The sequence below is a fragment of the Schistocerca serialis genome, chromosome 6 (assembly GCF_023864345.2).
Source record: "Schistocerca serialis cubense isolate TAMUIC-IGC-003099 chromosome 6, iqSchSeri2.2, whole genome shotgun sequence".
Taxonomy (NCBI): Eukaryota; Metazoa; Arthropoda; class Insecta; order Orthoptera; family Acrididae; genus Schistocerca; species Schistocerca serialis.
The window spans coordinates 450,469,910-450,485,352 of NC_064643.1; the positions used below are offsets into that span (position 1 = coordinate 450,469,910).

General features: G+C 39.8%; 1 protein-coding gene across 3 annotated transcripts in view; it reads left to right on the top strand.

The window, feature by feature from the left end:
- LOC126484636 (heterogeneous nuclear ribonucleoprotein L) overlaps positions 1-15,443 on the top strand; it is a 192,177-nt gene that overhangs the window by 2,203 nt on the left and 174,531 nt on the right. For all 3 annotated transcript variants that reach the window (XM_050108227.1, XM_050108226.1, XM_050108228.1), the window contains exon 3: positions 8,081-8,150. In XM_050108227.1, coding sequence (XP_049964184.1) covers positions 8,081-8,150 — 70 coding nt within the window. The remainder of the gene's footprint in view (positions 1-8,080; positions 8,151-15,443) is intronic.

Here is a 15,443-nt window from a genome sequence, read left to right on the forward strand (position 1 = left end):
TAGACCTAATTGCCTTGCGGGTGTTGTTAATTTCAGAGAAGTCAATCCTGAAAATCATTGGCTAGCTTGAAGACCCAACTCCAATCTGTAAAAATGGAACCCTTAAAAGATAACTTTCTATGTCTGAGTTTCAAGATACCTCCCCCCCCCCCCCCTCCTCCTCCTCCAGAAATAGGTACAGGTGTAAAGTTGAAACTTGTTAAATACTAATGCCTTATGTTCCCCTGGAGGTATAAAGGAAATTTAAGGCTAGACTCATCTGGTTTATTTTTGTTGTTGTATATTTAAAGTACAAGTTACGATTGACTTGTAGGGTGTGATTGCATGTGAAATGTATTTAAGAATAAGTTTTTAAAGTGAAACAGCAGCATTGAAACTTCATGACTTTTTGTAAATATGATGTCCACCAAAATATTGGCTGACATGGCTTCAAATTTTAGACAGTTTAAATTTGTGTTTGGGACTATGGTTTAAAACCAGTTTGAGGCTAAATTTGTCACGAGTGATCATTGCTTACTTTGTGTATCTTGTTCAGAATATGCTAACTTTTGAAAAGTACAGTAGTGTCATTGTGTTCCAGCATTTATCAACTCGGGTTGCAGTGGTAATTTTTTGATTGAATTGTTGGTACAATGGTCACTGAATAGTGTCAATTTGCATAAATGTTAATCCACTACCACTGTGCTATGAAGAGTGCCCAAGGGGTGCCTCAAGGGCCATCCATGCACCTGAGAAGCAGCACATTCTCCATAGACTGTGCAATCGGCCCATATTCAATAAGATACAATGACACATAATATTTGTCAGTTTTATCCTTTCCTAGCCGGTAATTGATCTGGATTAAACTTGGGATCCTGCAGAATCAATGAAACCCACCTCGTAATCTGGCAAAGCTTGGTGATGTGAGGAATCTTCAGCATAGGATTCATTGTTGTCCAGGTTCAAGTATGCAATGATTAACTGTATGTTATCCACAATTCTGAATTTGCAGAATTGTGCATAAACATGACCAGATTTTGTCAAAGTGCCCTTCTGTACACAAGATTTTAATGTCCGATTTTTAAGAATGTAGTGTGGTTGGGAAGGAGAAATGGTTGGTGTCGGATATCTTGCACAACCTTAGTTGTTTTTGTCCAGATAGCATCATAAGAAGTAGACTACCTAATGTGAGATTTTTGATGGGATGGTTTGTGGCCTGATTGTGATATTAGATTCCCCCCCCCCCCCCCTCTGTACTGTATTGGAATTATATGATAGTTGGAAATTTCTCAACAAAAGGTGGAAGATTTGTTAAGCAAGAAGACTGGTTTCACAGGGGTAGCCATTTAATTAGTGCTGAAAATGTAACAACGAAAGAAAAATAGCCACTAGGAAAGGAAATCATTGACCGTTTAGACCCTTGAGACATGGTTGAATCATTGACTGGTAGCTCATCTGGCAGCATGAAAATGCAGCCTATGATTGTTGTACTATAGTTTTATCACAAGTGCAAAAATAAGATTTGCATGCAGCAGACCTAGAGATTATAATGTGGGTACATACAGTGATGGACCTAAGCACCAGTTAGTAAATTTGACATGCTTTATAGGTATATTGCGAGGTTGTCTCGATATTGTCAGTACCATTCAAAAAAGCGAGATAATTTCCAATTTAGGCAAAAAAGAAGGAAGAACTTGTGCAGTGGTTAGAGGAGAGAATTGTTGCTATTTCAAGCTTTGCCGATTTTACTTTAGGAATAAATTGATATTACTGTGAAGGGTATCATAACTGTAGGCCTAGGTCACAGTGAAAAATTGCAAGAAAACAACTTGAGGAAGAAAACCACTGGAGTATATTTTGTATGTAGCATTGTCACCTCTTCAAAAGTTTCTTCAGATAATGAATATTCAGACATACTTCAAAGACAAGCAACAAAAAATTACTTACTGTTACCTTTCTCATTCCTCCTTTCTGTAAGTTTTAAATGCTGTCTCCTTTTCCATTCCCTTTCTTCGTCCCCTTTCCTGCCTCCTCCCATCTTACCAGTTCACAGCAGAACTGCTGCCAAGCATTCAAAATCTTTGCTGCTATTTCTCACAAGGTGAGGTCCCCAGTGGTGGGATCAACTTCTTGAAACCATCTGTACACTGGTATGTAAAGGTACAAAGTATCACATCTTGAAGCCACCCACCCTGGGGACCCTCATTTACGAGTAACAAACAAAAAAAAAATTGAAAATTTATGATATCCTCTATAGCTTTCAAAATAGTAATGTTAATCGGACTTGCTATTTCACAATGGTTGTCGTACAGTCTTCACAAGCAAAAAGTTGTAGGTTTGAATCTTGCCAGGAGCTTTGAAATTTTTTACATCTGTATCAAAATGATCGGTCGTAAAATTTATTCAGCTAACTGGTTTAAATGTAATTGTATTATTTCTGTTGCTTTATCACCTCTTTTTCATCAGCTTGTTATTCTCATTCCTTCTTATAATTCTTTTTCCACTTGGAAATTCATTCCTTCTTATAATTCTTTTTCCACTTGGAAATTCATTCCTTCTTATAATTCTTTTTCCACTTGGAATCTTTGTGCTTTTGAATTTCATTATTTTTATTTATCTACCATAATATTTAAACATCTGAGAGTACTGGTTCATTGATTAAAAACAGAATTTGCAATGGTGTCAAATGTTTTTCATTGCAAATTGTACAGTTTTATTTGTATGGAAATCATCATATAAACATTTAAAATACAAATTCTTAATCCACTCAGTGAAAAATACCACAGATGAAGATTGAAACGGAGGAACGGATTGTAAGTAAATGAGGAATAAAATTACTGAATGCAGTTAGACAAAAACACTAAAGGGGATGAAATTAAATTGAAATCAATAACTGTAATTAAGGTCACATGCATAAAGGTTCAAAGTGGAAAAAGAATGAAAGGAAGAAAAAATTAGTGTTCCAAACAGTTAATTCACTGATTAAAATGATGTAACAAAGGAATATAAATAAAACTTACATTTAACCGTTAAATGAATAAAAGTAACATTGTCAGTTTGACAGAGATAAAAAAATGGAAAGTTTGAAAGCACTGTCAGTTTGACAGAGATGGAAAAAATGGAATGTTTGAAAGCATCTGATGAGAATTGAGTTTGCTTCCTTTCATGTGTGAAGACCAAACAACCACCTTTATGCTGCACTGCATATTATTTTCAAAGCTGTAGAGTATCGCCACGAAATTCTGAAAATTTACCTGCATCACCACGTAAATGGTTTCTAAGGCCGTGTCCTACGTGAGTGACAGAAGTGACCAGCAGCGAGTGACTTCTGGGTACACAACTCTCCAGGGACAAGAAGCAGCATCGGGTGACAACCTTGGGTGTCCTATGTGTGGGCGACCATGTCGTGCTACAAGATGGCTGCTTAGAGCCAACCAGCTCTTCCTACAGACGGCGTCCTTAACTTCTAGAATACTGTAGCTGGAAAGTAAGGCTACAGAATTAGGTTTACTTAAGAAAATAAAGTTAAAAGGAATGCTGTTCATGAAATTTGCAAAAGGAGGAATCTCCGTGGAGAATTTCATAAGTATCGTCAACTAGAACATACACGTGAATTTGCAGAGGGGCATTAGATTATCTCATCAATAAATTTAAATGCGAATGTTTTTTTACATGATCCAGAACTTTTAACAGCCAACAAGTGCGGGGAATGACTGTTACATGACTAACAATGCAAAATACAAACATAAGCCCACAGATTGATGATATTTACGAAAAGATAGCTGTGGTGTAAGGGTAGCATACTTGACTCAACATATCCTGTTTGATCTTCACACCTATCTCAGTATATCACACACATTTTATTCCCAATAAATTAAAATGAACCATGAAATTTTACCGATATTTGATGTTGCAAACGTAATTCATCAGCAGTCGGTGTTAAGACCAACTGCTTCAATTACTCTAATAGTCTGTAAAAGTAAAGCTTCCAAAATTTTTTAAACGAAAGTCAAACATTTTGTGTAATGATTTGTTCAAAACTGTGAAATAAAAAATATTAGGGAAATGTTTGGAGCACCTCATTTTCTATTCACGTGTTAAAGCATCACTCAAAGGCACATAGAACGTTTCTCTGATCTACTTATTTCTTACACAAACCATTTCATAAAATATTTGACTGATTTCTTCCATTTTTTGAATTTACTCTTACTGACTTCTTGTTTGCCTTCCTAACGTATTTGATTAAAATGAAGACTTTTTGACATCTAAATACTGCACCAAAGTCTCTTTTTATGTGCAAAATAGCTAGGTCTTGAACAGATGAAATTTTTGACATGTCATTTACAGCACCTTTTTGTGAGCTATTTCAATTTTTCCTGAGCTTATTAAGTTTTCCTTCGTTACCCTGATTAGTTTCAAGCAGTTAACTATTTTCATGCCAAACTAGACCTCATGCTGGTAACTTTGATATCCCGTTTAACTGTTTCTCTCCCTTTGTTTGGCTATGAAAATTTGGACAAAACCTCATAGTGTAATTTATAGCAGTCTTGTTTTTGCTCTGCTCACGCGTTTACAAAAACATATCGAATGTTAATCATATGATAAAATAGTCCTTTCTGTGTGCTGTCATTTCCAAAATTTGTCGTTTCAATATCTTGAACCTTTTGTGAGATACGATTTTTACCACCACTTGATTCCCAAAGTGCTGGAAAGGTTAGAAGCTGTCATTCGGTTCTGTCGCTTACGTAGGACACGGCCTAGGAGTCAGTTGTACTGCTGTATCTCTCTCCTTGCAGTATGAACTGTGGGAAGCAGAGTGCCTGTATTTACATTGTACAGAGGTTAATATACGAACATGCACACTCATAATGTAATCAAAATGAAATAGTTCAATTGTATTTTGCTAGAATATACCTTGTAATTATTGTTGTAGTACCGGTCTATGTTCAACATAAATTGTTACAGAAATCTCAACAAGAAACAACTTACCGTATTTACTCGAATCTAAGCCGCACCTGAAAAATGTGACTTGAAATCAAGGGAAAAAAATTTTCCCGAATCTAAGCCGCACCCAAAATTTGACTCGAAATTCAAGGGGAGAGAAGTTTTAGGTCGCACCTCCAAATCGAAACAAAGTTGCCCATTATAATATGAGACACAATTTAGGTCGAATTAATGATGATACAGCTACAGTAGTATGAGTCGTAAGCTTAGCAGTTAAGCTTTACCAGGTAGCCATTGCTATGCGTTAGGCGCTCCGTCCGTATTTATACGGGTACCTTTCCTTTTTCACGTGCTTCGTCTGGTTTGAATTGATTGCTTATTTTTCTTTGATCTGATAAGTCCCGTTCTCTTTGTTATAGGTGTTTACATCATTCTAAGCTGAAAATGCATTGTTTGTCGCTTTCTGATAATGAGTGTTTACGGCCTGTCGCTGCATGGCTTGCTTTTGTGCACGGTACCGCCGCTTACAATTAAAAAAAAAATCGTCTCGGTAGCGAAACAATGGCAAGAGACTATTTGTTGTTACTTACACTGCTGCTTTCTTTGATAATGATCAACAAGAACCAAATAATAGACTGCGTATGATAGATGTTCTGAACGAGAGTTTAGCGAAAAATTTTCTGCGTTTGAAAATCTTTGCAGACGGCTCTTTAGTACATTACATTCTGCACATAAACTAGTCATCTTGGATTTAAAAATCTAATAAATTGCCGTGCTTCATTTCTGATTGTATCACTATTAGGCATAAGAATAATACGAATATAAACATGACATGATATGTGTATTCTTCCGCGTTTGCTGTTGTCTCACTCTATTTTCGTAGTTTATAGGGCAGACAGGATTTAAATGAGATAGCTGCAAACACGAAAGAAGACATGACAAAATGATTATAGGCCTATTCGTATTATTCTTATGGTGAAGAGAATACTGCATGTGATTCACAATTGATAAAAGTTCTTATTAGCAACCATCTCATCTCACAGGTAGGAAAAAACTCGGAACGTAGAGTTTCACATATTTGACACATCCCAAACAGTCTTGCCAGTCAGATTTTCGTAGTACATTGAAATGCTGCTATATTCGAAGATGAACATTACGAAATTTGTATTTACTTTGTTGGATAACATATGAAAATGCAGTGGTCGAAACCCGGGGCGGAGAAAAAAGCTCGTCTTTCACTTTTTTAAAATTTATTTACTGATGCAGTGGTTTTGGCGCCAGTGTTTTGTGCCTGCAAAGCATGCCTATGTAGCGCTACATATATTCGACGGCAGAAGTTAGTTGTGGCGGCACCACCTACCAACATTTTTCAGTACTTTGCACTCGATTCTAAGCCACAGGCGGTTTTTTGGATTAGAAAAACCGGAAAAAAGTGCGGCTTCGATTCGAGTAAATACGGTACCCTCAGAATTTGCCTCAGTATTAATACAGCCACTTCATAAGTAAAACAAATCCTAACAATTAGTGGGGAATCTCCCTCTTGTAACATACTAGATCTTGTCTGGGGCACTGAAGGAATGCTCTGCCCGTAACTTAGAGAAAATATAGTGCAATTTAGGAAGGAAAGGGCTTCTGCAGAGCAAATACAGAATCTAAAGAAAAAGGTGTAAATGAAAATTTAGACTCAATTGAAATGCACTAGCAAACATTCTAAAGGAATTATGACTTGATAATAAAACGGAATTAATTAAATGTACTTAAACACTATGTGGATAGTGTTTGCAGACTGGCTTTTGCAGATGGCATAGAGTTTATTACTAACACAGTGGGTTGTGCCAAAGTAAAAATTGCCAAACTGAAAATAGTGCTTGAAAAAGCACAGTTAAAGACAAACATCAATAATGCCCCCTCAAAATCTTAAAATTCATCACACAGTATCTAAATGAAACTGTTAAATATCTAGCAGAATGGGTAATGAAAAAGAAAAGGTAATAGAGAATAGTGCATAAAATTGAAAGTGCACACTTTAATGACAAAAAGCGCACAGTAAGTCTTTGTTCTGGAACAAAAAAACTCAGTGCTGAGGCCTGCAGCAGAAACAGTTTCTGACAAGATTTGGGGTTCTGAAAACTTGGCAGGACATATGAAAAACGCTGGAATTCGAATGGAGATCGAAGATAACAGGATAATTTTTAGAGAAGCAACACAAAAGGCAAGGGGTCAGGAAAGAGACATCAGCAAATAGAAGTGGACCAGGGAGAAGACACTCCCAAAAGATGTAGTGTCCACACAAATTTACTTGGTGCAGCCACTCCCCATCAGCCAATGCACAACTTGTAAACTTCATTTATATGGTCAGTCAGTCCGGGAAAAAAGAAAATTAAACTTAAAGGAACAATGCCAAAATTTATTTATCATGCCCTCGAAAATGTTATCTCGCAACTCAATTGAGGAAACTTTAAATACGGAACGGCTCAAGAATGGAGCTATGGCAGCTTTTTCAATACCACATTACCAAAAGGTTTGTAGGTCATGACCACTTCTGGCTGTAAGATTTTTACTGGAATAATAGACTGATTTTCATGAATGTACTTTTCAAGTGGTTACCTTGTAATGCCTTTTGGACAGTATTGTTGAGATTGTTGCTTATGGCTAAGTAACAGAATTCAGCTACATACTTCAGGGTGCAGACCTAATGCTTCGGATGTCTGATGGAGTTTCTGAAGGCACACAAGTTGGGATAGGGGAAACGGGAGTGTGCAGGAAGGAGTGGTAAATTCTATGCATGCTCCTCCAGCTGTTTCCTGCTCCAAAGTGTAGTAGTTAAACTGATCCTGCTCATTTTAGATTTGCTTTGGAACAGCTGGATTCTTTTGATTTTAAATGCTGTATGGAGCTCTGTGGTATTTTGTGGCCAAATAATTTCTTGGAAGAAATTTTGATTTCCTCCATTTTGAAATGGTGTCTGTGGAATACAAAGGGCGTATGGTCATAGAGGTACTGGTAATAGTTCTGCCAAAATAAACTGTGTGGTAGAATCTATTGTCTTTTGAAGCTGTAATTTTTATAACTACTTATTTTGTGTGTTTGCTGTCTTAAACATATGCACACTTCAAACTTGTCTTTGGAATACTCAAAAAAATCTTATTTCTTTCAGAACGGAGAATGAAAAGCCAAATCATGTGCTCTTATTCACGGTATTGAACCCCGTGTACCCCATCACAGTGGTGAGTATACTTCAAAAAGTTGCATGTGTTTCACTGTATGGGTGTTCAGAATGTTGATGAATATGTGTACTTAGCATATTATAATTGTGATTGCTGCCTAAGTTGAAAGTTACTAACAAGTAGGTAGCATTGATTGCAAATGGACTTCATTATGGAGGCATACTTTCTCACTGTGGGTATTGATTTTACTTGACGTGCGGTTTTCTCACTGAATGAGACATGGCTAGTTAAAGGAAGAGAGAGAGAGAGAGAGGGAAAAAAATGCTCAGTGAAGAGTGACAATATGTCTTGCAAATGAACTGATCTTGATGCACCTAGTAAGGGAACAGGAAAGGGCCACATTGAAAGTTTTGAGACAGGGAATTGAAGTATTGGACTTCAGATAAGCTTCAGCTGCCAAGCCACTGCAGTATTAAAGTATTAGCAGTGTGTAATATTTGTAAGTGATGGATGATTTTTATTCATATGATAATGATGTGACGATTCATTGAGCAGAAATAAGTGTTTCTGTTTAACATCATTTATTTTTGTTTAACATTTATTTACATGTTGTCATACATTTACATCCTGTCAAACTGTTAATCACTGCTTTCAGAGATTAAATTTGGAAACACTTTGCTACCACATTGCTTTTTCATATAGTAATTATTTGTCGACATGATTACTTTTCATTGAAAAGCAACAGCTGCTGCTGAGAGCAATTATTTTATATTTGTTGAAAAAGGTGAAGGTATCTCATGGGGACTACCAGCAGATTCACTGTATGTTTGGGTGCATCTACAGAATCTAAGATTGTACACAATATTTCATGCTGATGATGGGACTGTTCTTACTTGCTCTCACCTATTTGATCAATATAGTAAAGAGTAAGGCTTCACTCTCAACTGTTTCTTGAAAGTTTGACATGCATGTAGACAGTGTTGGGTGGTCGCTAACAGGCAGGAGGTCCGTAGGAAAGTGACTAAGTACGTAGTTTCATGATCGCAAGGTCTCTGGATCGAATCTATAATCCGTTCATCATGAGAATAAATCTGATGTAAACAAACACGAAAGCAATGATTGGTCAAATGCCATAGCACACACAAACTGGTGGTGTTACGCTGTTGGAAGCAGGTCCTACTTATGTATTAGATATCTTATTACTAAGTTGCATTAAATGAATCTTAAATATTTTCAAATGTATTAACAGCCATCAACATTTTTCTTAATCACACTTTAGCTAAGTAGTTTGTATTTCAAAAATTGTATACTGTCGCAGCCTCTGCAGCATTGTGCTCAGATTGTCACACTGTTAATGCACAGTATGAAATCGGCAGAGGCTGCTTTCAGTTCTGTAGTGAAACACACTCATAGAACATGGTTAAAAAGTGCTGAAAAATAGGCTGTTTTTGATGTCTTTCATCACCTAATGGAGATAATTGGCTTTGAATTTTTCCAGTGTTTTATACAATACAGTTGGAGCGCGCGCGCGCGCACACACACACACACACACACACTCACACACACACTCACACTCACACTCACACACACACACACACACACACACACACACACACACACATTGAACGTTAAGTGCAGTCAGTAGCATAATCGCATGTGAAAAAAATGCGGTTATTCGTTTGTTGGTTCAAATGTCCCTAGTTGCATTTCCTCATTCACTTTGAAATACCTACATAAAGTAATTATAAAACTCATCATTTTTTATGAACAATGAGTCTTCTTGTTTCTAATTGCATATTGGACTTGAAATTCCTGTTTCCATTTCAAATACAAATTCTTAATTATCGGTGTTTTATGAAAGACTGTTCATAAGTTGTTTAAATTAAGAAAACATAACAATTTAATTTTTAATGCAACAATGGAAAACGAAATCTACTTAATTTGGACTATGTCAATCGTTTTATATCACAGAGGTAGATAAGTATTGTAGAAACATGAAAAAGATCATTTTCGCAGCATCGAGCACATCACCATACAAATGTTGTATTTTTACATTTGCTACTGTACCATTACAATATGGATCCAACAGAACTGATCTGGAGCCAAGCTGCGGGATTTGGCCCACGAAATAACAAGACTGTTAAGCTGCCAGACATCGTGGAACTAAACCACACACCCGCCTGCTGGTCCGGGAGTTAGAATAGGCCTGAGGTATCCCGGTCTGTCGAAAGAGGCGACTAAAAGCAGTCTCTCACTTCTCGGTCCTTTAAGTTCAGGTCCCATTTTATAGTTTGACCTGACACTTTCCAAATTCTACAGAAGTGCGGACCATGTAGGGAAGGATGTCTTATGTGGTGCATGAGTTATCCATAGTGCTTAGATTTGATCTCCTGAACCTCTTGTGATAGCTTTGCATCTCCAACTGCAATTCAGCTGTTTGGCCGAGGACACTTCCTGGGGTATATCATCTTCTTCTGTTGTCTCCTGTCCTCTTTCGCCCCCATGACAGTGTTGCATTTCTGTGTGCCCAATATCCAGCACGGTAGCCAGTCTGTTGTGGTGGGGCTGTCATGTACCAATTTGGTGGTAGCCCCCGACAACACTGATAGCACTGCTGATGCCTTAGCTGTAAACTCCCCATGTATGCCAAGGAGTAGATATGTCTTTCTGAGGCATCAGGACTCCCAGCAACAGCCATTATGCCAGGTGGCCTTTCTGTGGCTGGATGGTGCCTGTGGGTCCGAGTCCCTGATTGGAGTGGGTGGCATCAGTGTGGCTGACCCACAGTGAAGCGGACTATCATCTCTTGCTGGTGACCGTATGGCACCAGCAGTCTCTTGAGTTGGGCAAGATCTAGTACAATGCTGACCCATAAGACCCTAAATCGTTTCCCTTTCTCGCTACACCATGGCAGGAATGTAGGGCTACAGAAAGAAGAGTCATATTCGCCTCAGTATTTAGTCTGTAGCAGAGTGGACTTTGACCCCTTTCTATCTATGAAGCCTCAGTTTTTTGTTGAACATCTTGAGGATAAGTTTGGGGAAGTGATAGCGCTGTCCAAGATAAGCGGAGCAGTCTTCAGACAGCATCCCAAGCCCGATCCCGTGCATTACTTGCTTGTGATTGGCTGGGTGGTACTCCCGTTTCTGTCACTCCCCATAAAAGCCTTGGTGTGTTCCATGGAATTATTTTCCATCGTGACCTCCTCTTGTAGTCTGACGATTAGCTCTGCACCAATTTACAATGGCGAGGTGTTCATTTCATCTGGCGCATTTACAGGAGACCCAAAGACAACAGGGTTGCTACTGGTGCCTTCATCTTGGCCTTTGAGGGTGATTCATTGCCTGAAAAGATCAAGGTGATGGTTTACCACTGTGACGTTAAACTGTACGTCCCACCCCCTATACGGTGCTCTAAGTGCTGGGCATGTCTTCCCGCTGCACTTCCAATTCCACATGTAGAGACAGCAGACGTCCACTGCATCCAGATACTCCCTGTGTGCCTCCTCCCACTTGTATCAACTGCGGAGAGCAGCACTCCTCCCTGCTCGCCAGACCTCGAAGTACTCTAAAAGGAGTGGAAATTCCAGAGTACAAGACCCTGGACTGGTTGACTTACCAAGAGGCTAAATGTAAATTTGAAAGATAACACCCCATTCGATTGACGTCCACATACGCTGCAGCTGCATTACCATTGCCATTGCAAGTACCAGTCGTACCACACTCTGTATCTTGAAAAGTGGGCTTTCTGGGCCTCCAGAATACATCTGCCTCCATGGTGGTAGGACGAAAAATCTTCTTCCGTTGTTCTCAAAGTGGCTACTTTGGGAGTAAGGGCCCCAACCGCAGGGGACGTTGGTCCCCTCCAAGCCAGAGAAGCAGCTGCCTCCTCTGGTTCCATGTGTGCGGAAGGGGTCTCTTGGGACCCTCTCCCAAGATCTCCACTAATTCCACAGTAGGCACTTGCCAATGGCAAAAGGAGCCAGAAGCTGCTGGACGAAGAGCTTCACAGTCTGTCTGTGTGCCTGAAACTACTTCAGAGAAGTCCTCCCAGCAAGTCCTTGAAGAGAAGCAAGAGGGCAAGAAAACAAAAAGTCTGCTAAGAAAAAGGACCCTCCGGCTGCCTGACCACCACCACTGCCTACCAATTCTGCACCTGCAGATGAGGTGAAGATCTTGGCATTCCCTGAGGACCCGGGTCTCACTGATGCCTCACCAACAACAGGATTGGATACAAACGCTCAATTGGTGGCAGCAGGTGACACTGAGGCATAAACTGCCTCCTTGCATGCTTCATGCCTTCCCAGCCTCATATCATCGTCCTCCAGTGGAATTGCTGTAGTTTTTTCCACCACCTGGCCGACCTACAGCAACTGTTAAGCTGTACACCTGCTTTCTTCATTGCCCTCCAGGAAACCTGGTTCCTGGAAATACGGACCCCTGCCCTTCGCGGCTACAGGGCATATTTCAAGAACTGTAGCGAATCCACCAGTGTGTCAGGTGTAGTTTGTGTTTGTCCTGAACTTGGTATGCAGTGAACCTGTGCCCCTTCGCGCACCCCCTCTTGAAGCTGTGGCTGTCAGGATAAGGATGACGCAGGAAATAACTGTCTGCAATGTATATCTTCCTCCAGATGGTATGGTGCAGTACCCTTGAACACATTGGCTGCACTGATTGATCAACTCCCTAAATCTTTACTAATTTTGGGAGATTTTAATGCCCATTACCCCTTATGGGGTAGCACCATGCTTACTATCTGTGGCAGAGATGTCAAAACTTTACTGTCTCAACTCTAATTCTACCTCTACCTCTTAAATACTTGCATCCCCACACAGTTCAGTGTAGCTCATGGCATTTACTCGACCATTGACTATTTCTCTGCAGCTCAGACTTCTCCCATGACTTGTGAGGTAGTGACCACTTTCCCATATTCCTGTCACTCCCCCAGTGCCATTCTCCTGGATGTCTACCAAGATGGGCTTTAAACAAGGCAGACTGGGAAGCTTTCACATCTGCTGTCACCATTGAATCTCCCCCTCATGGTACCATTGATGTGGTAGTTGAGCAGGTCACTAGAACAATCCTTTCTGGGGTGGGAAACACCATCCCTTGTTCTTCAGGGTTCCCCTGGTGAAACTCAGTACCTTGGTGGTTGCCAGAAATCGCTGAGGCCATTAAAGAGCGTCGGTGAGCTCTACAGTGACATAAGCGGCACCCTTCCCTAGAGCACCTAATAGCTTTTAAACGGCTCTGTGCCTGTGTTCGCCAGCTTATAAAAAGACAGAAGCAGCATGTTGGGAGAGATACGTGTCGACCGTTGGGTGCTACACGTCACCTTCCCAAGTGTGTACGAAGATAAGACGTGTTTGTGGGTACCAGACCCCAACAGGTGTTACTGGCAATAACATAAGTGGCGTGTTATCTATTGACACAAACACAATTGCTGAGCACTATACTTGAGCCTCCGCATCACAATTATCCCCCAGCATTTCGCACGCTCAAATGTCTGAAGGAAAGGAAAGTCCTCTCGTTCACTGAACATCACAGTGAACCCTATAATGCTCCATTTACAGAGCAGGAGCACCTCAGTGTCCTTGCCCATTGACCCGACACAGCTCCTAGGTCACATCAGATGATCAAACTTCTCTTGTCAGACTATAAGCAACATCATCTCGTCATTTTCAACTGGATCTGGTGCGGTTGTGTCTTTCCATCGCAATGTTGGGAGAGCATTCCAGTGCTCAAACTCAGTAATGGCCTGGAATGCCCTGGAATGGTCCAGTGATTCAGTGGTGTTTGTGTGGACCCCAGGACACATCGGAATCCCAGGCAACAAATTTGCTGACAGGCTGGCCAAACAGGCTACGTGGAAACCGCTCCTGGAAATAGGCATTTCTGAAACTGACCCTTCTGTCTTAGGCCGGTATTACACCGCCAAATTTCTTTGTCCAATATCTTTGTCAAAGAAATTTGATGGTGTAATCCGGAACTTTGTCAAATGTCGTCAAATATTTGATCAAAACTAGGGCATCGCTGTAGATTTGATCAAAGAAGTTGCTTGTCTTCTGTTCACTGCAATGTGACATGTTACCAGGTGGAGCGCTAGCATCGCTGCAGTGTTCTGTCGTCTGTAGTATTTCTATAAACACTGCGGATAATATAGTTGGTGTGTACTGACAACTACAAAATTAAGAGAGATATATGAAGCTGATGAGGCACTTTACAATGTGAGGCCCCCTGAATACAAAAATAGATTAAAAAGACATGATATTTGACCTGACCTGACCTAATCTCTCTCCTGTAGCAAGGAATCAGTGTGTTACAGTGAGTCTGTCTTCTGCAGATATAGCAGTTCTTGAGTGAGTATTGTGCTATGTGATAAGAGGATGAACTTGCTGAGCATGTGGTGTATGACTTGACATACTCCACTATAAGCTCACGTAACAAGTTTTGTTGAATGCTTTATCATGAAAACCTACGGCCATCACCCAGGTATGTTTCTTTTTTTTCCCCTCGCGTCTCTTCCGCATGCACACAAGTGCAATTTTGGTACATGCAACTGCTAAGGTTAATAACAAGTTTGTGTTGTTAGCCCTCTTGAACTTTGGCGAAAAATATGATGACAGTGTAATACCCCTTTTAATGCCAAGTCAAAGATCAGGAATTTTCATCATTCTTGTTTCTAATTACAGTAGTAAGTAGGCTAAAAACGATAATGTGTTGCAGTTTTCGACTAAGAAGCATATTGTGGGATATTTGCAGTGTATTATTCCATTCTGCTTAAAAATTAAATGGTATTTGAAACTGTGTTGCTCCTCTGCTAGTCTCCTTTTATGTGTGAACTGCAGCTGGCTACATCACGAAAGGCTAGCTGTACCAGCTGACCGGCCAGTGCTGTCCGAGTTAAATGAGCCAGTAAAGCTGTCATCCCGTATTAACACAGTCGATGTGTGCATAACGCACAGCACAAAATGTACCCATATTATCGTACTTGACAGTGCTTGGAACAGCTTGGCTGCAGTCCTATGTGAAACGGAAATGCAATGAGATTTCAGCAAATGCGGAAGAATACATAGTGCAATGTTTACATCAGGTTTATTCTTATGATGAACAGATCACAGTTGCTTATGTTCTTTTATGATCCATTTATTATTTACATAATATTTATATGGAAAAATAGGAAGACAAAACATTTTAGTAAGGACATTGGAAATAAGAGGATACATGGCTGTTTTTAATCAAGTCAGTAACGTCTTTTTTGACGTTATGGTAACTACATTTCAGGTACATGTGGAGCACTGCACAAATCAGGATGATACTGACTGTAGAAAAAAATAAAACAAATTATTGTTGC